General features: G+C 46.5%; 4 protein-coding genes across 4 annotated transcripts; 2 read left to right on the top strand and 2 right to left on the bottom strand.

The window, feature by feature from the left end:
- Window positions 1–9946: 9946 nt before the first annotated feature.
- Window positions 9947–14337, top strand: RhiXN_07204 (potassium/sodium transporter; the record flags this gene model as incomplete). Its single annotated transcript, XM_043327020.1, has 18 exons — window positions 9947–10005; window positions 10067–10244; window positions 10295–11034; window positions 11077–11175; window positions 11564–11659; window positions 11689–12004; window positions 12130–12160; window positions 12189–12553; window positions 12608–12719; window positions 12780–12787; window positions 12847–12860; window positions 12915–13214; window positions 13269–13289; window positions 13344–13363; window positions 13416–13561; window positions 13734–13844; window positions 13901–14009; window positions 14063–14337. The coding sequence occupies 18 exons, from the start codon at window positions 9947–9949 to the stop codon at window positions 14335–14337; spliced, it is 3000 nt and encodes a 999-aa protein (XP_043185492.1).
- Window positions 14338–15220: 883 nt separating this feature from the next.
- Window positions 15221–17343, top strand: RhiXN_07203 (WW domain protein; the record flags this gene model as incomplete). The annotated part of the gene is made up of 10 exons (XM_043327019.1): window positions 15221–15327; window positions 15382–15444; window positions 15503–15906; window positions 15959–16072; window positions 16131–16250; window positions 16308–16328; window positions 16385–16632; window positions 16687–16703; window positions 16760–16910; window positions 16963–17343. The coding sequence occupies 10 exons, from the start codon at window positions 15221–15223 to the stop codon at window positions 17341–17343; spliced, it is 1626 nt and encodes a 541-aa protein (XP_043185491.1).
- A 2137-nt stretch (window positions 17344–19480) lies between these two features.
- Window positions 19481–21527, bottom strand: RhiXN_07202 (uncharacterized protein; the record flags this gene model as incomplete). Its single annotated transcript, XM_043327018.1, has 4 exons — window positions 19481–20347; window positions 20754–20879; window positions 20921–21255; window positions 21302–21527. 4 exons carry the CDS (start codon window positions 21525–21527, stop codon window positions 19481–19483), a joined length of 1554 nt encoding a protein of 517 aa, XP_043185490.1.
- A 1277-nt stretch (window positions 21528–22804) lies between these two features.
- Window positions 22805–24048, bottom strand: RhiXN_07201 (uncharacterized protein; the record flags this gene model as incomplete). The annotated part of the gene is made up of 7 exons (XM_043327017.1): window positions 22805–22966; window positions 23024–23121; window positions 23174–23275; window positions 23330–23455; window positions 23519–23844; window positions 23896–23922; window positions 23975–24048. 7 exons carry the CDS (start codon window positions 24046–24048, stop codon window positions 22805–22807), a joined length of 915 nt encoding a protein of 304 aa, XP_043185489.1.
- Between the last annotated feature and the right edge of the window lie 213 nt (window positions 24049–24261).

The raw sequence follows: 24261 nt of genomic DNA, 5'->3' as shown, positions 1-24261 counted from the left end.
AGGTCACCCATAGCGCTCTAACCTACAGCCAGCGAGCACACCTTCACTTGTGCATTCCTCTCTTTACCTTTTATCTTTTTTCCTGCCTCTCATGTGGACTTACGGTTTTCCTTAACCCAAGTTCCCCTTACAGAGACTAGCACAGCACCCTTACTTCCTCCCTCCCTATACTTACCAGTAACCCTTATTCCAGTCAGCTTACATCCTTTCTTTGGCTTTATTCCCCCACCACCAGACGCATATATTCCCGTCGCAGTTCAACGTCCCTAGTTTGGGGCTTACCTTACTTATTAACACATCACCTTCATTTGATATCGATCCTGTATTAATAGCATTATCGTCGAGTGTACCTTATAATATACCAAATGTAGTAATGGTTGTTTTCATACAAGAGACAAGCTAATTATTGAAGCTAGGACCTCTCACTTCCAAGAGTCGCCCGTATGCGGGGCGCGCCTACATAGGAAAATCTGCCTCCTCGCTGCAGAGTGCAACCCGGCAGATGGGAAGACGCCCATGCTGGCCATGAGTGGTACTAATGGCCGGACGGGCAATCGCCGCTCGATATTGTGGTGAAAGGGAAGAAGGGTCGGAAGAAAAAGACATTGAGCACGTTGCTCGACCCACTCGCCGAGGCAGCAAGTGATCTCGTAAATTCGGGGCTCCCGGACCCAGTACTGGTCGTGGGACGCAGCCCGCAGAGTTACACCACCTCTTAATCTTACATTTTCTTACCAAGGTGATGATAATACGGGCAGTAGGTTCACCCGCGTTGCCACTCGCTCAGCCATGCTTAAAGCTTACGTACAAATATTCCGACCTCGGCACATCAGACAAAGGGAGATATACAAGCATAGACGGTGTTGGTACGATATGATGAATTAAACCAGGTGAACCAGAGCTGTATCCAATCGCAAGTGATACGAACTGAAAAAGCTAGCGGAATGAAACACTTGCCGAAATAAGCTAAGCTAAGCGAGTATAAGATAGGTGGTTCTCCATAAGATACAAACTCTACTCATATCTTTTCCTAGTTAAATCTCAGTTTGACGAGGTCTGTTTGTGTTTCCCGAGCTCGCCGGAATAGCTCACTAACAAGATTTAACTCCAGGAAGGCTCTGTAGGAATCTCTGGGGATCTTGAGAATGCTCTGGAGCATTTTGGAGCCAAGTAGTCGTTCTGGAGAATTCAGTTGAACCGGTGGACGGACATGTAAACACAAGACATCCGCGTGCCGTTGATGTGATACGCACATGGTGTGGCCTTGTATAGGTGCATAGGTGTTTTATCAGATAGATATATGTACACGAAAAGTAGTATAAACGGGTGGCAGGTGAACTGCAGCGTGCGGAGGATTCTCATGCTATACTTGGCCGAAGAGTGGAGACCCCTAGTCACGTGAACCACCTAAACGCGACTCCATCCTATCACCCCCGAATAGTGCATCGAGCGCGATGCTCGTGCGTGGCTTCGCACTTTCAGTACCCACCCGCCGTCCCTATCGAAGACACTAGTCGCCAAGTATGGCTCTCTGTGACCTCACCTTTAATCCGGACGGTCGCAGTTTTGGGTGGGCCGCCAACACGCCTAGGCTGACTTTGGCGGCTCCGGGCTGCCCCACTCGTACCGCGTCGAGAACCGGTTTTGCACTTGTCACCGTGGCCTCTCATATATAGTTACTTTCATTTATAAATACAAATATATTAGCATACGCGAAGACTAGTCTAGAGGACAGGCTAAGTACTAAAAATGCAATTGGATGCTCTAGTGCTTAGATAGACAACCACCCAATGTCAGGAAACGTTACAGTGGTTGATAAATCCCAGTTGTTCCCAAATTCAGCTATGTATTATTGACAATGCATGGGGCTTTGCGTGTATAATTCAACTTCGGATTATTTTTTTGCATTAAAAAGAGACCTTGCAAACATTGACCACGTCCGGGCCGACAGATGAATCGAGAACGCGCTCATTGTCTTTTCTTCCACCCTGCAGGTTTCACTGGCACGACGACGACGGGCCGCCCGCATAATTACGCACGTATATGGGCAAGTCTCGGGAACGAGAGGTTATAGGCTCAGTATCAAATAAGAGTAACGAAATTGTTCAGAGCACAGACGCGATTGGTGTATGCTCAAGTTCTAGACTTGCAATTTGAGATGTATCTTCTGACCTAGTCTCCGCGGATACTGATGTACGTATATAACCAAGTATGGATATCTTCATCTGAGCGATCTTGAGTGCATATATGTCATGGTCCTTGACGCGGTACGGGTGGGAGAGCCCGGGCCGCCAAAGGAGGCCTGGGGGTATCGGCCAGGCCACCCAAGACTGTGACTGTCCGGATCGAAGGCTTGGGGTGGCAGAGAACCATGAATGGCGACCTGTGTCGTCGAAAGAGATGGTGGGCGGGGCTTTGAATGTGAAGACATGCACGAGTGTTGTGCTCGGTTGCCTACTCTAAGTGGTAGGGACAGAATGGTGCGAGGCGGATCACGTGATTATGGCCTTTGCTCTTCGCACGTGAGGCCTCCGCGCGCTGCGGCTCACCTGTCATTATTAATGTTAATAATTAAGTTGATGTCAAGAAGAGTACCGGGAGATATATTTTGGTGGGCTGTCTGACAAAAGTGAAAATAGATTATTTGTAGTTTTTTGAGACAGGAATCCTAACAACAATAAATACCTAGTGCCCTTCCGTGCATGGCCCAGTCGGTTCCTCTTAACTTTCAGATGAATAGGATGCTGAAGACTAAAGTGTCTCCATTAGTACAGATCCTGCTTGCGGCAACTCTATGACATGACACAAGAAAGCCATGTGATTCGAATGACTGATTTAAATATAAATCACCCTGGAAAAAATTCCGTTGGAAAAACACCGGAATTCAGACTTAACCTAAGCTTCGACCTGGCACGTTTGTCTGCATAATGTGTGAGATCTGCACGCGGTACAAATAGGCGAGCCCATGGCCACCCGTAGGTAGCCCGGGGGCTCTGGCTGTGAGTGGGAGAAAAAACGCCGCAGGGGTCTATTGGTAGGTATGAAGGAAATTAAGTACGTGGTGGAGGGAAAACCCTCGGAAGATGTCCTCCGCCCCTGTATAGTACATGCAGAATAAGCGCTGAACACACAATACTCCAACAGGCCGGGTCACCCAAGGCTGAAACCGTCCGGATCGAACGCTTGGGGTACCGACGGCAGAATATTGTATTTTAACCGACACATCTATTCTATCAATGTTTGCATACATGTGAACTATAGAAGTGCATTAAAAAAATCGCATATATATAACTGACTTCTTTGCTGCTTTTGTGCAGACTCTGAGTCCTCACTTGGTCTTGGGCCGGTACGGTGGGAAGGGGAAATACTGGTATGGGTAAAAGATACGACCGGACCGGCGGGGGAAGAGGGGTGGGGGCCAGAAAGACGGTACGCCGAACCGGGGTGCCACGGGGGCCGCGCCACCGAGCGAGCTGGGTGGGCGGCCAAACCAGGTCGTATATGAGTATAGGTGTGGGTGGACGGACTCACAGAAAACAGGGGAAGCGGGTGAGTGATGCTGCGAGCAACAGCGAGCTCGCAGGATGTGGTGTGGATGGAAAGGAATTGGAGGCGCAAGCGCCGAACTATGGTATTATAAACGTGGAACAAATACAATACATGGGAGAATGGTGACGATCTATGTCACCGGCCTGAGCGGCCAAGTATAACTTTTGCGGCCTCCAGGAACTCCGTCGCAGAACTCCACTTGTGGGTGATTCAAATTCTCCTCGTTCCTTCCTTATTCAAAATGAGGTACGATTTTCTTCTCACTCTATCCCAGATATATGCTCATCACTATGCAAGTGTAATTGTCGCATACTTCTAACGAACTACACTAAATGAATAGAAAAAAATACGGGAGAATACTTAGGGATGATGGGTGAGCTCTGAAAAGCGCAAAGACAAATTGAATCCTTGCCCTCGGTACGCCATTCCGAGACCGTGCAAAAAGTGTGGTTGAATTTTTGGTTTTAGCCTGATTTCAACCCACCAAAGAATATGGAACGAGAGCCTACTGTGGTGCAGAGAGCCTGGTTTACCTAACTACCCTTGATCAAGCATTGCATGTGATGCCTCCGCATGTTGCGGCTCACCTATCACAGTGCATATGTTAGCGGGATTAGGTGGATCCAAAAAAAAAAAAGTATTAGGCTCTGTAGTTCTAGTTTTTGTGGAATCTCCCGTTATTTTGACACGACCTAGAATTACGCAAGAATCTACATGGCTGAATAGATACCACACATTGGATTTTGTGCGTGTGTACGGAGTGGGAGGAGGGCTGAGGTGACCAGACACGAGCAGCACCAGTGGGTATCACACGTACATATACCTGAAAACGATCATGAGCTCAGTCTGTGGCTCTTGAGCTGTGCACTCTGTAGACTACGACTCATAAACTTGGTTTGGAATAATCATGGAGTTGATTGCAGCGGCCCCTCTTACTTACTTAGAGTGATTTGGTACTGGAGATTCCTTTCCCTAGCAACGCCTTTGCTCCACTTGCCCAGGCGAGTGTTCAGTATGGTTTTTGGCCGAGGTTTGAAGCACTATGATTAATGTGCGCCTCTACCTTGCCATTTGATGGAGTGATTGGGGCTTTTGTTCATGCTCATATTTCGTTACTGACCAACGTCTTCTAATACCACTTATCCTCCGAGAACAGGCGTGTCCTAGAGCCCATGCTCGTGAGGCCGGTTAATTTTAAATGGACATACCCAACATTACCTCGGACGTGTAGCAGGAAGCCCACTGACTGGTGATACATTGTCGCTGAAGGGCCTTATCCTACGGGCTGATGCATGTTGACGACTTTCGCTTCTCTACGCGCTCGACGACATCCAACAAAGTGAAGATACTCCGGAGAGTCTGATGGGGGTCTTACCTCGTGTATCCAGAACAATTGAGTGAGACATGGTGCTAATAGAAAGTGTTTGATGAAAGGTGCGGATGAGCATTGTCTATGTGGCATAGTGCTGTCAATACCTCTATCCAGAAAAGGTCTTGTACCAAGCCGATGATTTGAACACTCGAGGTGCTGACATAGTGCTTTTGATTTACTATGATAAATTAAGATCAATATGACAAGTAAATTCGATTCAACATGAGGTAGAGGAGAGACGAAAAGTGCCATGGTGCAAAGCATTCTTGTGATTGGACACCCCCAATGGATTCTCGACGGATTTCAACTTGCATATCCCTCTTTGTCAAATCCCGGAGAAACCATACAGGCGATATGAGGGTACCTCAGTCACAATGGTTCTCATTTGGATATCAGTCACGTTGTGTGGCTTTTGTCCGACAAGTCAGCCTTACACGACACCATGGGCCCTGTCATTTCGAACATGGGCCGCGACGTTTTTTGTTGCGGGTATGCCAACCGTTTCAAAATAGGCCAGGCCATTCGGAACCCGCGAGAATGGGTTGCGAGTAATTTAACCCCAGGAAAAGACTGTACTACTGTAGAGCTAGAACTCGCAAAACGACGCACATAGAAACCCTGTATGAATCAGTCAGCCAAACATGATCGGTGTACGGGCCAACAACACCCGGGTATCCCAAGCGCATACCTAAATTCGAAGGCTGCGCCTTGTTCAGTTCGACGATCAGCTCTAAGCCCGTCTCCGTCCGGTGGAAATCAGTCCATGAAATACACTCTTGGGATATATGTTGAGAAGTCCTTTTGATAGTCCCTCACTGTCTACTGCAACGTCAACTTTTCCGCCACTAAGTTATACGAGAACGATTTAATTTATACGGCTGATATGCAAGAATAAAAAGCCAACTACAACATTGCTTTTCAATAGATTCTCCACTCTTCACTCTAATATATATATCTCACTCAGATCGGATTATTCCTATAAACATCCTGTAGCGGTAGAGCACAAAGTTAAGGTATAGGAACGTCATTTCTCCTGCGATATGAATTCGCTAGAGTATCTAAGAATGATCTTTCACATCACTATTCAACCGGATAAAGATGACATCGGTTCCCGCTATCCTTTATCCGTGTGAACTAAATAGTTAGATGGAACTCAGATCATTGACTGTTCGTCACCATGGTCACCCAAGGAAATTATCGGTTCTAAGAAAGGATACAAGTAACGTTTTTCAGGTGACTCACGCACTTCCTACACACAATCAGGATAGGCTCGTTATCAAGCTGTTCAATTGCAAAGAATATAAATCTACAAGATCATAACACATCGCCATCCTAACCACGCCTATTATACACATGACCCCTGGGACTCCTTCTGCTCATCATATGCATTGATAGAACCCTGTTATCTGAAGGGCTACTACACTTGTGTACCTTTCCGTCAGACTCATTCATGTCGAGATCGGCAGTTCTGCCTACAAATCATGACACCTACCGGAACTCTTTTCACCCATGATCAGATATATGTTTTATGCTACCGGTACAAGGATGAACAGGTTTAGCTGGTTGTGATCAAGTCCGCACGCCACAGCAAAAAAACGTGCTGTTCGATTATTCCACTACGCAATGACCGCATCCCGCTTCAGTTGAACTAACGATCTAGAACGTAGAGCTGCGGTCGCCTAACCTTCTAGTGCGTGGGCAGTGATTTAGTAACACTTAAGCGGTGTATGCTTGTACCAGCGCCAAATACCAACGCAAATATCAAGATTGCGAATCACTGGCGTGTCGGCTTCTAGGCTATCACTAGCTTACTAGCTTTCCTGTATATCATGCTCTGCTTTCGTCAAAATCGTTGTAAAGATTACTCAATTTTAAAACAATTCATAAGCCTCAATTCACGTTATTGCTATCGACCTGTTGGTCATTCAAACCTGGCCCAGATGCCCGAAGATATACCTGATTACAAACGAGCCGGCGTTATTGTTTAGCAAACTTTTCGAACTGCTTTAAATTAATTGGCATAGTGTGACAAAAGGTCTCAAATGCAGCAATAATTTCACTACATAGCTAGGCAAAATCATATAACTTGGTCGGACATTTACCCGCGAGTGCTCACCTGAGCTTGGCGATAGTTGTGGCAACATTTGGCAGGAGCGGTTTGATATTTGCTAAAACACGGACTTAGATCATTCCCGCAATACTACCAGAGAATTATAAGCCACCATTCCCATATTCAATTAGTTTGATCCTCAGCTCATCATAAACTACGAATATAGTATTTTTACACCCCAAAGGTTATCCGTGCGCCAATGTGAACACTCATGTGGCGAGGAGAGGGAATTTTGGTTGGCATGTGGTTTCTGATTATGACCACTTTAGCACAAGTTTTGCTAAAATTACGATGCAATATTCCTTTGTGTCCATTTGATAGGGATTTTGAAGTATATCCAGAAGATTTTAGTTATTCATTTTACCCACGGTCTAACTTCGCGCAGTTTTACAAATTTCCAGTCACTTTATCTCACTTCACTTTGGGAGCCCAACTGGTAGGAAAGCATGATAGATCTTGACCAAATTGCACGGTACAATTCCGGTTTGTTCGGAAGGGAATCTCATGATTACATGCACAAGTTTTACGTCCATCCACAGTGTGCTGTATTGCAATTGGTTTTCAATTCGTAAATCGGAGCTCCGCCAATAATACAGAAACGACTATACCTTGGAAGAACGTTGATAATACCCTGAGCCTCTTGGGTCTAAACCTATAGAGGAGCCACAAAGCTTTCTTGCTCCTACCAAACGAAGCTTATTAACAGCCTAGGAAAAGCTCTTAATCAAACGTAAAGCGGAATCTTCTAGTTTGCTCTAAGGATAACTGATATCTTCAATATAACTAACACAGGATATGCTTTAGACTACTGGACTTGTAGGGAGTGAGCTTCACAACAGAAAGCTTTAATTAGGGACTTGAAAATCTCAGTACCATTATTATTCATTTTATGTGATATTAATAGGCCCTCCAGGCAATAACACTGGAGGCGAGGCTGTTATATGCGTTGTTGTGTAGACTGGTATAGGTTGGGATTTGCAATCTACTTTTGTATCACGTAATACGCGTGCCGAAAGGTGGCTTGCTAGGCGGAATTTCAAAGTTTGGATGCTTTCCTTCAAAGACACGGATTTTATATCCAGATTGATTCAGGATCCTAGAAAGAATCCTTGCAGCGATCGCTGCTCGAACACTACTATACGAGTACTTTAAAGACATTAATTTCAACCTATGCTCAAATAAGTATTACCAGTCGATTCTCAGAACTATTCCAGTACTAGGTGCGTTTTTTCTTGAGGAGAGAGGATCCTCATTGTTGTCAGGTACACACAGGCACAGCATACGTTTGTAACCTGGCCTCAAACCTGGGCACGAAACAGGAGAATATACCGATATACTTTCGCTACAACCACGAACAAGCCTATTGGGTTTACACACCGCGAGAACCACAAGAAAAGCAGACGCACTACAATTTATGCCCGACTGAAGATTTGCGGACATCAAACGAATAGATTGACAGGCACTTTGTATGCTCATTAGTGGACTACAGGCTCTATGATCACCATTTGGGTTTTGCCACAGCACCTAACTTTCAATGAACTTTCAATGAACTTGCCTGGGTCCAGCGAGCCAATCGATTCCGGCCTTCTTGGAGCCTCTCACTACTATCGTTCACCATCCTAGACCGAATGTCTCTCATCGACCGAACGGGCATACGAAGCATTGATCAGTGAGATGGTACGATGGTCTTAGTCCAATGCGCCAATTCTGCGAGGCGCTCTGAACGGAGGTGTTCATGGTGAGGGAATTTTAAAGCGCTCATGGTCAAGCTGATCAAGCGAGTTCAGAACGGGGTGTAGGGTATGGCCTTTTTTCAAGCTAGGGGGTGGGGCGATAGTCTGAAGCCCGGCGGCACAACAGGTGAAAAGGCTCGGTATGGATGGTATGGCAACTAGTCCCGCTTGTAGATTAGGCTTAGAGGGAACGCCCAGGTTGTAACTGAACCGTATATCGGGAGGAAATGGATCTTGTTTGTTGTGTTGACTGAAATTGTCATGAAACGAGTTGAGGGGTTTCAGCCGTCATCGTGATTTACCCCACACTGGAGCTAAGCGTTTGCTTCGTCAATATTGTACAACTTCCTAATAGCTATTATGTGCTCGACTTAATTATTTTATTGCAATAACATAACAGAGGAAAATGTGTCTCGAGACTTACAGTCCATTTGTCGCGTCGGCAAAGGGCGGGGGTGTCATCGAGCTCGATTAGGTTTATTCAAATACATCGAGCCAAGGCGAAATTGATGGGTAGACCCTGGAATTGAGTACACATCAGGTCGAAATTACACCTACCGTAATGATCCGGCTCAGGTAACCTATGAAAGTTACTGCAGTTTACGACCCAATATTTGACACTTATACATGAAGCCATGTTCCGTAAGACTAGGCCTGCGGATGTCGCAGATCCCAAGGCGGGGGGAGCTATCGCCGTCGGCCGGGTCGTGGGGCTGAACCAATCGCGTTTTTGACTGTGGGGAAGACAACAGGGCGGCCCCTTGTGACGACAGGATGGACAGGGGTTCGCTTGGGGCCGTGCACGTTCCTCCTACCTACCTTCGTTCGATCAACCACTGTATACCTAACTATTCCACCACCCGGTGCCCACCGACAGCCTTATCTTCAGGCCCATGGTGTTTTGTCCCTCACAGCTTGGCCAACATACTGTCTTTAATACTCCCACATCGCCGATTGGATCGAAAAAGTCTCATTCGGATAATCTATCTAGTATATCTACTATAAATTTTACGTTCTAGACTCCAGTGTATCAACTTGTTTCGTCTCTTATCAAACTCGCGCCACCACACGAGGCTGCTACTTGTTATTCTCGTACTTGGACTACTAGACTTGTTACTTCCCACTCGACCCGTGAACCTACCCGCGGATATTTTCTAGTAAATTTCTTCCCCTCCCCCCAAAATGGCTGGTGGATTTAGGACGACTTGGAAAAACTTTTATAAATCATTAAACTTTTTCAGGTGAGCACAAGTACATTCACCTTGAACCTTGTGTGCTGATATCATTCTACCATCCCTATAGGTTACATGTTCTGTTCTTTATATTTACCCCTCTCATATCTGCTTCTATATTATATGCTGCCAACGGCCTCTACCCCATCAGCTTTATTGATGCGCTCTTCAATTGCGTCAGCGCCATGACCGTGACTGGCCTGGCCACCATCGACCTATCAGCTCACGGGATTTCAGCAATCCATTTTGTTCGTCCTGATGTGCATTGGCAACCCCGTCATCATTTCCTGGTTCATAGTGTACACTCGCCGACGTTTCTTTCGGAACAAACTGTCATATCATTGCAGAGGAACTCAAGCGAGAACGGCAAGGTGGAATCATAGCTGCTATGCGTGAGCGCACAATGTCCATTTCTCGATCATTATCACGCGATCACCAAGCTCAGGTGGGAGGCGCATCGCCAACTGACATACATGGGAAACATTGCTCCCGGCCGGGGTTATTGGGGCGGTTCGCGAACTGGGCTTTTCCGGCAGCGTCCCCGGGCAAGTCGCCAAGTAGTACGATGTCGGGTGCGGCAACTCCATCCTCGGATAGAACAAAGCGCAAAACTGGGCTTGCACAGCGATTGCGAACCGATATGATTCGGCGGACTGAAGCCGAGCCTCAGCGTGTGGATCCGATGGGGGGAATAGGAGGCTTAATGGTCGATGACATCGGAGGAAAGGGGAAAGCGCGCGAACTTAGTGGCCAGCAGTTCCCGGAAAAAGGCGACCAATTCAATCATGGTGGAGAAGTACATCATGTCATTACGGGGTCGTCTGGCTCACAAACACGCTACGGTGGCGACAACTCATCAAACCCATCACTGCACCGCACGAATTCTTTGCGGTCGACTGAGGCCGAGAGGATGGCTGATGACGATACAAGTCTTGCGCAGACCCTTGCCATGCCTAGCCGACATAGCAATGGAACGATACCAACCCCCCACAGACCAGAGTATGACATGGCGCCGAACCCTGCCAACCTTTCGCCCCGGTCACAGACGAATTACATCTAGGACCGCTTATGGAACCCTAGTCATATTGACGACCGAGACGGAATTCTTTTGCATCCCGATGCGGACAGAAATATGGATATCATTGAGGGTGATTCTGAAGGCTTGGACCGCGCGACTAGGTTCGTTGTATTTATCTCCACAGTATGTACACTAATTGCAGATCCATCTTTGGGTATACGTCAATGACAGTGCTGATCGTTCTCACTCGCGTGGCCGCCCTACGAGCGAAGCCAGGGACTCGGACTCACGTAAGTGACTGAGCTTTTGATGAATCTTTGACAGTAGCTGACCGGTGGATCCTATACGCCATGATTACGTAACTCTACCCTTACAACGGACCCGAACGTTCCCGCTCTCGAAAACTAATCAACTGGTCAACCTTCATGGGATTGCGCTCCTCCCCAACGTTTCCAACGTGCGCTTCGGCTTCCTTATTTGGCTTGTCCCGGCTCAATTCATTTTTCACATTTTGTTAACACTATTTTTTAACTCTTTTCACTACGTCAGGAACCAGAGTTTCGTCCAGTCCCGTCAGATTCAGGCCGCCGCCAATCCGAGTCAATCCGAGCACCATTGGCGAAGAGCGGCTCTCTCCAAGCCAGGGTCAGAGGCTGATCTTATGTTTCCTTCAGTGGCCATGAACGGCACCCTAGTGAGGCGGTCACACAGAGAGAGCCGGGTACTGGCATAGGCGAGTTTCCTCGGAACCAGACAATCGAGTTTGTCAATACACCTCATGTGCGTGGCAGAGCGACGGCCAGACGTCAGTCTGCGGGCGTCAATTCGGAGCGAGAACGAGCTCGGTTCCGAAACTTCAGTTTAGGAGGATCGAGCAACGCGGCTCCTGCGGGTTCTGATGCTGAAGACACGAGCAGCGCTAATATGGAGTTGGTACTAGTAGCATTGGGCATGGAAATTATGGGAGGGGCCGTGCATCGAGCGCTGCGAGTGAGTGTTATCCATAGGGCAGAGGGGCTTGGGCTGCAGAGTCTCCTATCTGTGCAATTCTAGTATGGGTGATTTGGGTAGCTGCTTGTTACCCGATAGCCATTGTGCCTCACACGAGGCCTTAGCCCTGCCCCTATCTTACTCTTGCCGTCTATGGTTAAATTTAATTATTGATTGCCTCTAGGACAACGAATGGGCTCTGTTTCTACCGCTTATTTTCCTCGAACTGCAACCGGAAGGTCGCATGGGACCACACGGATGAACCCGTCTGCCCAGTTACCCTCTCATCAATCTGGATACGGTGGTTTTCCTATGCCACATGAGCTCATTGGGCAGGGAATTAAACGCTTCTTTCCTCAAACGATGACGATAACTCGTACCTTGACTGTGGGGAGTGGGGGAGGCGAACCTCGTCAAGTCCCATATATCACATTCGATGCAGTCGTCGGCCGTAATTCCCAGTTTCATGATTTGACTCAGGAAGAGCAAGAAGAACTCGGCGGTGTTGAGTACAGAGCCCTGGGCGCTCTTTTATGGATTGTTCCAGTGGTAAGTTAGCGTCAATTGACTTGATATTCTTCGCGCCTAATACGTTACATTTAGTACCACTTGGTATCCAGCTTTTCGGCTTCGTGGTCTTTGCACCTTATTCGAGTATGTCAAAATGGGCCCCTATCTTTCGTGAACAGCAGCATCGCTACGTTCCCCCCACTTGGTAAATTCGATTTAAACCTAGGTTCATCTTTACCCAACTAAAATCACCTTAGGTTCTTAGCCAATTTTGTGAGTACGTTCAAAGCCAGAGGCAAGCTCAGTCCTAACCATCCTCAATTCAAATCAAGCTTGCGTTTTTCATGTGGGTGATGGAACTAATAGATTCTATATGATGAGACCTAACGTATATATCCAGATGGCTATTAAGCAAGGTGGTCGGTAAACGGACACACGAGACATTGTCATTCCTCTTGGACCACCCACGTCGATGCTTTATCTATCTGTTTCCTAGCCACCAAACATGGTTCTTGTTAATCGTCTTGGTAACTATGGTTCTCACCGACTGGATCTCCTTTATGGTTCTCGACATAGGAAACGACGTCTTTGAGTCAATTCCTGTTGGGACACGTATCGCGCTTGGGCTATTGCAGGCTGGAGCGGTCAGGGCTGCTGGCTTCGCATCTGTTTCTATATCAGCCCTTGCGCCTGCAGTCAAGTGAGTCCAGCCCCGTGCAGCTTAATTTAGTATACTAACTTCTTCTGTGAATAGAGTCCTTTATGTTACAATGATGTACGTGGATCGTATATATACCCATCCGTTATCGTGTTGATATCCTTGTCGCAGGTACGTTGCCGTATATCCAAGTAAGAACTTGACCTTTCTATTCAATCAGTTGGATACTCACCTTTTTGGCAGTTGCATTGTCCGTTCGTGCAACCAATGTGTACGAAGAACAATCACTCGGGATATATCTCGATGGTGATGAAGAGGAGCCAAATAATCCTTCCAATGCTTATTCATGGGGGAGTTACCTCGCTTGGCACGCACGAAGACAACTATCAGTCAGTCCATTGTACAGCCTTTTGCGTTTAGGGCGCAACTGATTATTTTCCCAACCCAATTACTAGATATGTGGTGGCTTGCTGTTGCGCTATGGCTTCTGTGCATTATTGAGGTGAGCGAGCATCAATTCGCGTGCATTCAAAGATGTTGACCCTGTGTTCTACTGCATAGCGCGCTGAGATCATGAATCCTAATTCTGAACATTGGTTTGATATCTTCACAATCATCTTCGAGCTGGTTTCTGCTTATGGGACGGTCGGGCTTTCCTTGGGGTTACCTACAGTGCGGATGATAAATGAGCGTGCTGTTCCATTGCTAACGACTTGAATTGCTTCTAGGCCAACTACTCATTTTCTGGAGCATTGAAGCCCTTGTCAAAGTTTATCATCTGTCTTGTCATGTTGCGAGGAAGACACCGAGGCCTTCCGCATGCGATTGATCGAGCGGGTTAGTGACAGCGCCCATCGCATGTTTCCAGTTGACATTGATTGTTTTGGTAGTTGTTCTTCCCTGGGAATTAATGGGACGTCAAGGTCAAAACCGTAGTTTTAATGGCCTTGATACGTTGGGAAATCGCCAAAGTATGACAGCTGAACCTGGTTCATTTGAAGGCCATTCAACTAGCCGTGCCCCGACAACAGCACACGGCGGTGTCGACTTGAAGCATCGAGGAAATACCATACTTTCTCCGGTGCGCGAGGTCCTTACACCAGTCACTAGTGTCACGGGGACACCACGAGCAACGTTCAGTGCATTGGGATCTGGAGGAAATTAGTCCTGTTATTGAGCCTGTCTACCAGTTTGCTGTTTTTATTTTCGGTCATCCTGGATTATTTTGAATAAGCGTCGGTTACCATTATTGGGCATATAAGCCACAAACGATTTGAGCTCTGCCACAAGCCTGTTATGGACATAATTTCACTAATTAAGCTAAAAAACGAATGGTTTTTGTGGTCGCTCAGTTTATCATAAGCTAAGTTGATAGGAGCGGCTTTTGCTTTGGTGCAGTTTGTGCGAAGCGATCATAGACGTGGTCCTCAGGATGTGTACCCTAAGAAGCCTCACAGTTTATCAATCAGCTTTATGTAGACAGTTCTGAGTATCCCTACCAACTTTATCTTCGCACGTTGCATGGGCAAGGGCTAATACCACATCGTCGTCTAGGACACTCTTGACGGCCGTTTTCTCACGAGACAAAACCCCATGAAAATGCACATCTACATACGAATGTTAAACAGGACTCTGGCAGTACAGAAAGATCAGCAGTTAGAAAAACACTAGGGTATCAATGCTCGGCGCCTACAACGGGGATGCCCGTGACAAATCTAGAAGTGCCCATCAATATGCCTATCCCAGGCCCCAAAACACCTTACTGTTAAGGCCGAACCCACTCACAATTTCTATCCCCTTCATCGAATCAACCACACGACTGAGTAAACTAGTGATCACAGCAGTCACAAGGGGTTTAGCATCTGGCACTTGTATTTGTTGGTTGCACAACTAATTGAGGTAGGTTCGAGATGTTGATTGTTCGCCACGAGTCTGCAAACCCACTAAAACAAGCCTGTTCTATTCTCAGATAGCATAATTGGTTTATGATTGGCTGGATCCGTTGAATCTGGTATCTTGAGTATCCTAAATTTTGATCCATTAGCTCGATGAACCAGGCAGGAGACGCAGTGCCTGAGCCTGCGCCTTTTGTGGACAATCCTAGGCTTTGGGAAGGGCTTCCCAGTCAGACCAACAGATACGATGATGTGTTTGCGTGAGCAGCGGTTCGAGAGATGATTTATACGGTTAACATAAATGAGATATCTAGAGGGCCACGGGCTACAAGGACAATGATGCCAGGATCTCGATCAGCGCTTGCCAACATTGACGGGTACGATGTTTAACCCAATATTCACACATATGGTTTGCGATTCTAACCGGCAATCTAGAGATGCACGGCCACAGCTTATCGCGGTTCCTACTGGTTGGACCGAATATATCCATCCAGCCGAAGGGCAAGTGTCGAAAGTCTACGAAAAAGGCAGCTGTGGGAACCTAATCGCTGTTTTTAGGCGCCCGTACTACTACAACAGTGAACTTCGTATTGTGACCGAAACATACATACGCCATCCTAACCAGCTAACATTTATTGAAGAGTGGTATTCTGTGTTTCGAGAGCTACGAAACAGAGTTCTCCCCAGTGCAACTAACTTTGATGTGTTTCTGGATTGTGATGGGCGGAATACGTGTCGCTACTACATGATTGACCATGCAAACCGAACAATCTGCTGGCTTCGTCAGCGCCAAACATCTGACATAGGAATTGCCGATGTTCGCAGTGTTCTGGGTCTTCGTATGTCCTTTTTTGGTTATTTGATGTGTAAAATCTCAAACTGGGGTTTTAGGTGCTCTCTTATTCGAAGAATATTGGACGCACCTTGAGTACGTACCAAAAAATGAGAATCACCTTGGTGCCGTACGTTCCGAACTTCAAGGTGCCTTGGCTTCGTGCCTATTGGGTGAGTGGAACCTTGTTACCCGTTCAGCAACTGACTAAATTTTAATGTCAATTTAAAGATCATATGACATCTGAAGGCTCCACCAGCCCTTTTACCAAGACCGAATGCAAAAGCTACTTGTTTGCTCTAAATCAAGCAGCCGAATCCGGACACATGCTCTACCTAAATTGGTCGATTGGTTAGCTTCTCTTTTGGAATACTTCGATACTCAGGAACTGATAGAGGCACCATGAAGCCCGGATTATGGGTTTACTAGGTACAGTTATAGCTATTTACAAAAGAAAAGTTAGATTGAAGACGCCAAATTCACAGTGCACAGTCGAAATGTGAACTTATACGGGCAGTATGGGGCACGGCTTGACAGAACCGCCACCGTGGAAGGGAGAAGGCATCCTCCGCGATCGGAAGGATATATGTATAAGAATGTGCTTCTTGGTGGTGGCCCGGTCATTCACTTGAACCGCCTCGAGAACCTATGGGTAGATCGAATTATTTATACCCATCATTGGCGCGGCCTGCTCAATGACCTGATTGAGGAGTGGTCTATGGCTGTAGCTGGGGTATGTTGAGTTTCCTTTTTAAAAGTCGTTGTGCTAAGCGCTTTGCGTTGATAGGCTGGAGTGATGTGGGCGTAGGTATCTCTTACCAAAGTAGTCAGATCAATCTCTAATCAGAAGATTCTTGTAGATCTAACATGGTTTTTGTCGCTTCCCCGAGCGTGGACATAATCACCAAAACCATTTGTGGAATCTCTGCGATAGCCGCAGGAGCCACCGGCGTGTTTACTTTGCATATGATACGAGAGCACCGCTCCCTTGGTAAATATGCTGCTCATGCGGTTCGTAGCTCACGCAGATAGTGATATAAGCCCCCTGACCTACAGTTTCCAGGCTAACTACTTCCAACTTTATGAAAGCCATGCCACTGGCTTGCAAGGTCTATCTATCAAATATAGCGTACCATGGGCGGGCGTCGTTTGGTCATTCGGCGTGACTTGTGTTACTTTGGTTTTCTACTTGTTCTCTTCGTTCTTGGTGCTAGCAGGAGCACACCTTCACGTTCTAGTGACTGCGTTCCTGGTGACTGGTGCCTACGTATATGCACGAGGCGTGAGCCCTTTCATGCATGACATACGTAGGGTTGCACATCGCATTGGAATCATCAATGCTCCCCCAGCACCAGCAACTCCGGTAGCTCGTTCGTTTCCTGGAGGCGATTCGGTTGATGCTCTTGTACTACCGCCCCCTGACTATGAGCCCAGAAGAGATTAATGATATCTTGGCCCCACACGAACCTTTGCCGTTCTTCAGTTATCCACTGGAGATACTGCGTTGGGTGATATTAGTTACAGGATCTCGTTTATATTCAATTACTTCCGTGTCTGCTATCTTGGTCGATGGTCAGAATGTCGATTATTGCCGCATCTGGTCATCAATTGAGACTAGCCCTTCTGATTATTTAAATTGTACGTGCATATTTATATTTCGAAGCCAAGTACTTTGATTGTGCGCCACCTTCTCCTAGATTCGTGTGATTGGAGTGATTCGATTCTGATAACTTGCGCGAAGAATATCGATCCTGTTATTGTATCTCCTTTCCCCCCTTCTCCTTACTTGATTAAGCCACCTCATGCACGACCGAGCGAAACTATTTATCAGCTTTCTTCCCCAGGCTCCTTACGGTATAAGCTATATAGCGGCCCATTTTTGAAAAATGCTATGCTGATGGTAAACATACCACCCCACCTTATATGCGATGGAATTATGCTCCAGCACTGTACTATGTTTCTCCCCTGTAAGCCTCTCTTCAATTTGTTATTTACATCGAACATTTCATGGAATATGATGAATATGTAACTATATGCAAAATATGCGGCTCTAACTGTGTTTTACATCGAAAACACCCTTAGAAAACCTCGATACAACTTGGACCGATTCTGAATATTTTATATGTACGGGCTGGTCATTCATGGTTGGCCTCGTTAAGTGGATGTACGACCCTTCTGTGCGGCAAGGACAATTATATCTCTACCTGAACCTACATCATACAACGACTTCATATTTACCAGATCTATTTAGGTCTTGTTGGGATATGGGTTCTGCTCACTATGCAACTCTGCTGTCATCTTGTGACCGCCATGCATATATCAACGTGGTGGTTACAGGATACAAACAAGACAAATGGGTACTGGATCTAGTATAATGTGCCTGTTCACTCTATCCCTCAAGTGCGCGCCTCATCCAGTGAACTGGTTTCATCCGCCGAAACAAAGCTTTTTCGGCCCTGGTGGATTCAGATCTCATGCCTGTACCTATGGTCTATGGCAATTTGGGACATTGCTTCTATAAATGGTTCATCTTTGATTCATTGTGCTAAAGATGCTGTTTCAAAATGACCAGCTATAAATGGACGTACATCAAGAATGTGATTCCTAGGTATTGGTATGTTCGCCACGATGAAACCTAAAAGTGCGGGTTTTCTGGACATAAAAAGTCGCGCTTTATACACAGAACGTCGGCAAGTCCAACAATCACTCCTGTGGATGCATATTCCCAGTTGATCCCTGTACGGCTCTAGCTACGAATCACGGGTTGCTGAGATCGGATGCTTAGCAGAACCCGGATGTGATACAGGCTTTTTGCGCTTCGGGAACTCGCCGCATACTATCTCCGGACGATACGACGCTCGAACTAGAAAGACGAACACACCCAGGACCCGCCAAATTTCGAGTCCCCCCGCCCCCACTTCCAGTGGACATGATAGCTACGAAACCACGGCAGTTGATAAGCAGCTGCATGGCACGCTAACCATGTAGACACCCAACACTATTCTAACAACGATGATCAACCATGCTCGTGGAGTTATATCCCTGCTGCATTTAACACCTAGGTTATAAACCGTGTGACATATATATAGTGGCGTTCAAACGGATCCAGTATAAGACATCATACTCTCTTAGTAAGCCTGTAACCACTATGTTGACAGACGATTGAGGGAGTAGATATGGCGGGTAATTATTACGAATGCACACATGAACGTCGACTACGTACACAATCATCCAAAAATCCCATCTGGTTTACTGCAGCGCTTCCGAATACAGGAATAATCTATATATGGATGGGCATTTTAGACCTTTGAAACCTGCCTAAATTACCAGTAAATCCTAACAAGTACACCGCTGGCGCTACTTGTCAATGACCGTTCAACTCCTAACAGAAGAGCAGTGGCCTCTCCAACTTTGGAGTTTCTTTGGTGATTAGTGTGCTTTACACGTTTGCCCAGATTATCACCTGAGTCGAGCCAATCGGGGCGATTACATCCTGATTCCAAAATGGATTGTATGGGGGCCTTTATACCCTACCCTAAAACGAGATAGTAATCAAGTTTAATAACAGAGCCATCGTTAGATTACGATATAAGTTCAGGACCCACCCCTTCGCCAGTACGTGATCCTCCGTACCGGTAGCCAGTGTCACTTGTCCCACCATACGCGTCAATGATCGAATCCATGCTCATCCGCAACATGTTCATGCCGATTCCTGTTCGGGGTGAGGTTGTTGATACAGTATTGGTTGGAGGACTCAGTGTTGCCTTAGCGATATTGGAAGACGGTGCCATCCTGGGTGCAAGATACTGGGAGCGAGGAATATTCGATTGATTGGAAGCCAGAGGACTGGGAGTGGCTCCGGCCGGCCGCATAGATGCGGCTTGGGGTGTGTTTCGAGCAACACCGGGACGTACATATCCACCTCGTGAGCTTTGTGGCTCTGATATTTTTTGCGAACTATCGTATCTGATGGAAGGGAATGGTGGCCCTCTTGCACTACGAGTTGGAGTTTGATTACGAGTGGCAGGAAACTGGTCTCGATAGTTTCTCAGACCGATTCCGGCAAATTGTGGGGAGCGTCCAGGTGCAGTGGTAATAGAAGGGCGCTGCAAATCGGTCCGGGTGCTTGACATCTGACTTCGGGCTTGGGGCTGTTGACGCACAAGTTCCGACGGTAGCGCATACATACCGAAACCGTAGTTGTATGCGTCACTTCCACGGCGTTCATTGCTCGGCTTTTCGGAACGCGGCAATTCTGATACGATACGTTGACTAGAGACAAGGCTAGATGATCTTCCGGGCACACGAAACAAGGAAAGGACCGAAGTTCGCCAGGTTGGCCCGGGCGCTACGGCAGGTCGTCCTGCCGGAGCCTGGAAAGAGGATGAAGAGTCGCCCTTTGTAGAGGAAGAGTCTGTATAGCGATTGGGATTCTCCATCAAAACCGTCTGGTATAAATTCATACAAACAATACTTTCTCACCTGTATTAGACCGAGTACGGTCGCGAGGTCTCGGCTGATAAAATGGACCGGGAAACAAAAAATGTTGAAAAACGCATAACATTAATCTGAACCTGAATTTAGCATGTTTTATCGAGGATGATGACGCGAATTTGAGGTACGTACGCGAAACCCATCGAAGAAGCAACTGTGATTTGCGAAGACAGAGGAGGATTATATCCATCTCCAACCAGATCCTAGTGAGTTGAAAGAAGTAGATATCCCGGGTATATTGGTATAGGCGCGAATGATCAAACACAGGAGTTCGTTTTCATAAGCCGAAAGTGATGATGAAGGCGTGGTCCCGGGAAAAACTAAGCTGGGAAAATAACTTTGTGAAGAAAACTGACCCACCGCTATGTGATTGACGTTCATATCAAATAAAAATCTAAGCCCTCTGCTCATTCCATCCTGTCCGTTGAGGAGCAAATCGGTGGAAAGCGCAATAAGGAAAGAGCCGATACAGGAAGTTGAAAATATCTAAGAGTGCGTTCAATAACATTAGTATCGGATTTAGTTACGTTACTTGCCATGCTTTCCCTTTGCTTGAAAATGACGCTTAGCCCTCCGAACAACGCGCCCACTGAAACGATAATAATGTTTACGAATGCCAGTTGTTGATTTTGACCAGGAGGAACAAGTAAGCCGGGACGTAGTATAACTGCTCGAACAGCAATTGATGACCCTCCAAGAGCGCACATGGCAGCCATTGCCGGTAGAACAAGGAGCCGGAACGCACCTCCCACCATGCCGACAAGGAAAGCTGCACCGGTGATAAGAAGTATAAGCATGTCCGACATTGATTGTGAAGAGGCAAGGCCGCTCTCGGAAATGGTATTAACCAAGGCAGTCCACACTACAGATACATGAGCTACTATGTGACAACTTTATGAATCACCTACTTGCAAATGCCAAAACCAGCCCTCCTCCCAGTGCAGTAGTCACCCTCCATAGCTTCACTCCCGCTGCACCAAGTGGCAATCCGATGATGGTTGCAGCAATTGCCCATATAACGTTGGGTGCAGAGAAAATCCTGCCCTCAATCAGGCCCCCACCGTCTGAGGCCTGTGCTTGAGGGATGGGTGCACCCGTGGTATCGTCCAAAACAGTAACCTTGAAACCAGACATAGGTACAGGGCGAATGATCGCGCGCGATGTTAGGATTGGCCTGGCGTTCACAGTGCATAGTGAAAAGGAAAAGAGTATGAGACAGTAGTACATATAGACATGGATTCGCCATAGAAAGTAAGGGTGAGTGGGACTATCCATAAGACAAGAATGAGCTTGAGCCAGTAGCAAGCCGTGAAGGAAGAAGATTCGTCAAAGAAGTGACCAAAGTTGAAGTGAGTGGGCCAATACGAAAAAATAAGTGCAGAAAGCGTAGACGATTGAAGGAGCGAAGACGAAAAGAAAGCCGAACGAGCTTGCTAGATCAGCCGGAAGTGGTCTACTGTTCAAATTTATAAGTCTTCTCGAATCCAGTACGAGTTAAATGGCCATGAATCCTCAGTGCCAACAACTGCCTGGCTGTTGTACTGGGAAAGTCCACCGCCCAGGTACGGTGTGGAAAGAAAGAACCGACCTCTTAGTTTGCGGTGGTTGAAGGGAATAACTGGCATAGTATATCTTCCGAGGCGTCACTAAGAGATATTCCGGGAACAAACGATACCAATCAACTCTCTGTTGTGATCTATGGTAGATGGCAACCCAGTGCTTCCGTTCCATGTGATTACAAATAGCTCTTATTGAGACTAACAACCAGTAGCAAAGATCTCGAGTGCAACGTCCCATACAGATTCCGATCTATCTTCGAGTCATTTTTAACCCCTTATAAATCGTATATTTATAAAATTCTAGTTATATACGAGAAACGTTAATCCATGGATTTTCGAGAGAACTCGCAACCTTTAAACTTGATCGAGTCGACGTCCTTGAGCCCACATATGGACAAGTTTTGCCAGAAGTATCGTCATCACTAATGGCAATTCCACTTCTGTATCGTACGTTACCGGGCTCAACAACGCACAGCAAATAACACAAGAGCCCGAGACCAATTACTTTCCCTCATATTTCGGTTGCGTAGTCCCACGTTCTGACTACAGCCACTAAGTTAAGACAAGTGTACTAAAACGGCAAGCGTGAGAGACTTTGTACGCAGTCCACCGAGTAGATTAACGGAATATTCATATTGCATGCTCTGGGTAAACATATCTCTAGCTAGGCGATTCGGCATCCAGGAATGTACAAAGGTGATTGCATGGCTTGGGGGAGTGCAGGCATTTCACAACAATAAACATGGGAATCTAGAACTGCGGTTACAAATTAGCTACATCATGCATATCGTGCATGTGCGTTCATAGAAAGGGACGAAAGTGGTATCATATGGGGATTAGCTGTATTTAAATTTAATGAAGGTGAACCCTTGGGGGCGTGGTACCGGTATGCCTATTCGAGTGAGATGTATTCGCGTTTGGCTGGGACCAACGGTGCGAATAGCTCTGCACAACCCGGGGCATGGAGGTGTGAGGATTCGCATGCGCATGGTTATGTATAAACCTTGTAACAGACTACCGAGTATCAAATCAGCTTGTGCGACAAACGGATTTTCCGACAGGGCCACTCACCCGGCCGAATAAGGACTGGCAAAGTTTGTTTTTAATTGATGGAGAAGGTAGATAAAATGCGGGTAAAGAATGTTGTAGCGCTTCGCTATGAATGATGGCTGAGGTATTGTTAGTGAGGAGTATCAACAATAGGAACGTCATGCGGCGTACCAAGAGTACTTGTTTGATCATCTGTAAACGGTGATAATAGTGGAATGTTTTCCAGCCTACGTATGTATTGCTCAATTTCTTCCTGATCCAGATCAGGGTCATCTGTGATGCATACAGTTAACATCATAACAAAATGAAGAAAAGCAATCGTCTTACTTTGACTTGCGCCCAGCATTGCGTTCAGTAGCGCAGCTACTTCGGCACGGTCTTCCTGAAGACAATGTCGATGTACTGAGAACTTACTACGATGGTGCCAGTATTCTGCGGAATCTCTCATTTGTACTAGTACGAGGACGTGATTAAGATCAGCATTCTGAAGCTCCAAGTACTATCCGAAGAACCTACTATCAACGTTCACATGGTAGCATTTGGGAGTACTATTGTCGAGCCATCTGACTGTTTTATGCGTATGGTCGACTATATAATAAGATACTTTGGGGCTGCTTGATGAAATGCATCTAATAGCAATAGCAATCTCGATGCTATCGCTTCTAGTGTCGAGTAAATCTTGGATCCGGTCCTGTATAACATTCTTTGCGCGAAGGAATACCGATAAGACGTCCGGATGATAAATATTATTGTAGGTAAGAAAGTTTCCGCTCTTGAAGTAACGGTTGTTCAGACGCGTATTGTGGACCGTGATATTTGGTTCTGGCGCGACTGATGGGACACTTGGTGCATGGTGAGCGTCGATGCGATAATCTTTGCGGTGTTTTACTTACATCGACTGCCAGGTGGCATCCATGCATCTAAACGTGACAGGGGATTAGACAAAGGCATAACAGCTTAATCTCAACTCACCTTTTCCCCGGTTGGTCAAGAGAGATGGTAGGGAAAATGGGCTTGAGATTAGTTACTGAGAGAGAATAGGACATATTAAGCGAACTGGGAAAGCAAGTAAGACGAGGGGTAAAGTTAGAGCAGAAAGAGTAACTGGGGTATAAAGCGAAGGCTCTGGGATAATCAAGATTCTTTGAGACAGGGATGGGGACGAGAGGTGGGGGACAGATGGAGAGGGTACTCTCTATGGTTGGATTTATGATGACAATTGAAGGGCTGAAGCGAAAATCGATTAGCCTTACCTGGTA

This window comes from Rhizoctonia solani, chromosome 13 (assembly GCF_016906535.1).
Source record: "Rhizoctonia solani chromosome 13, complete sequence".
Taxonomy (NCBI): Eukaryota; Fungi; Basidiomycota; class Agaricomycetes; order Cantharellales; family Ceratobasidiaceae; genus Rhizoctonia; species Rhizoctonia solani.
Note: the sequence above shows the minus strand (reverse complement) of the source record. Positions and strands in the feature narration are given on the sequence as shown.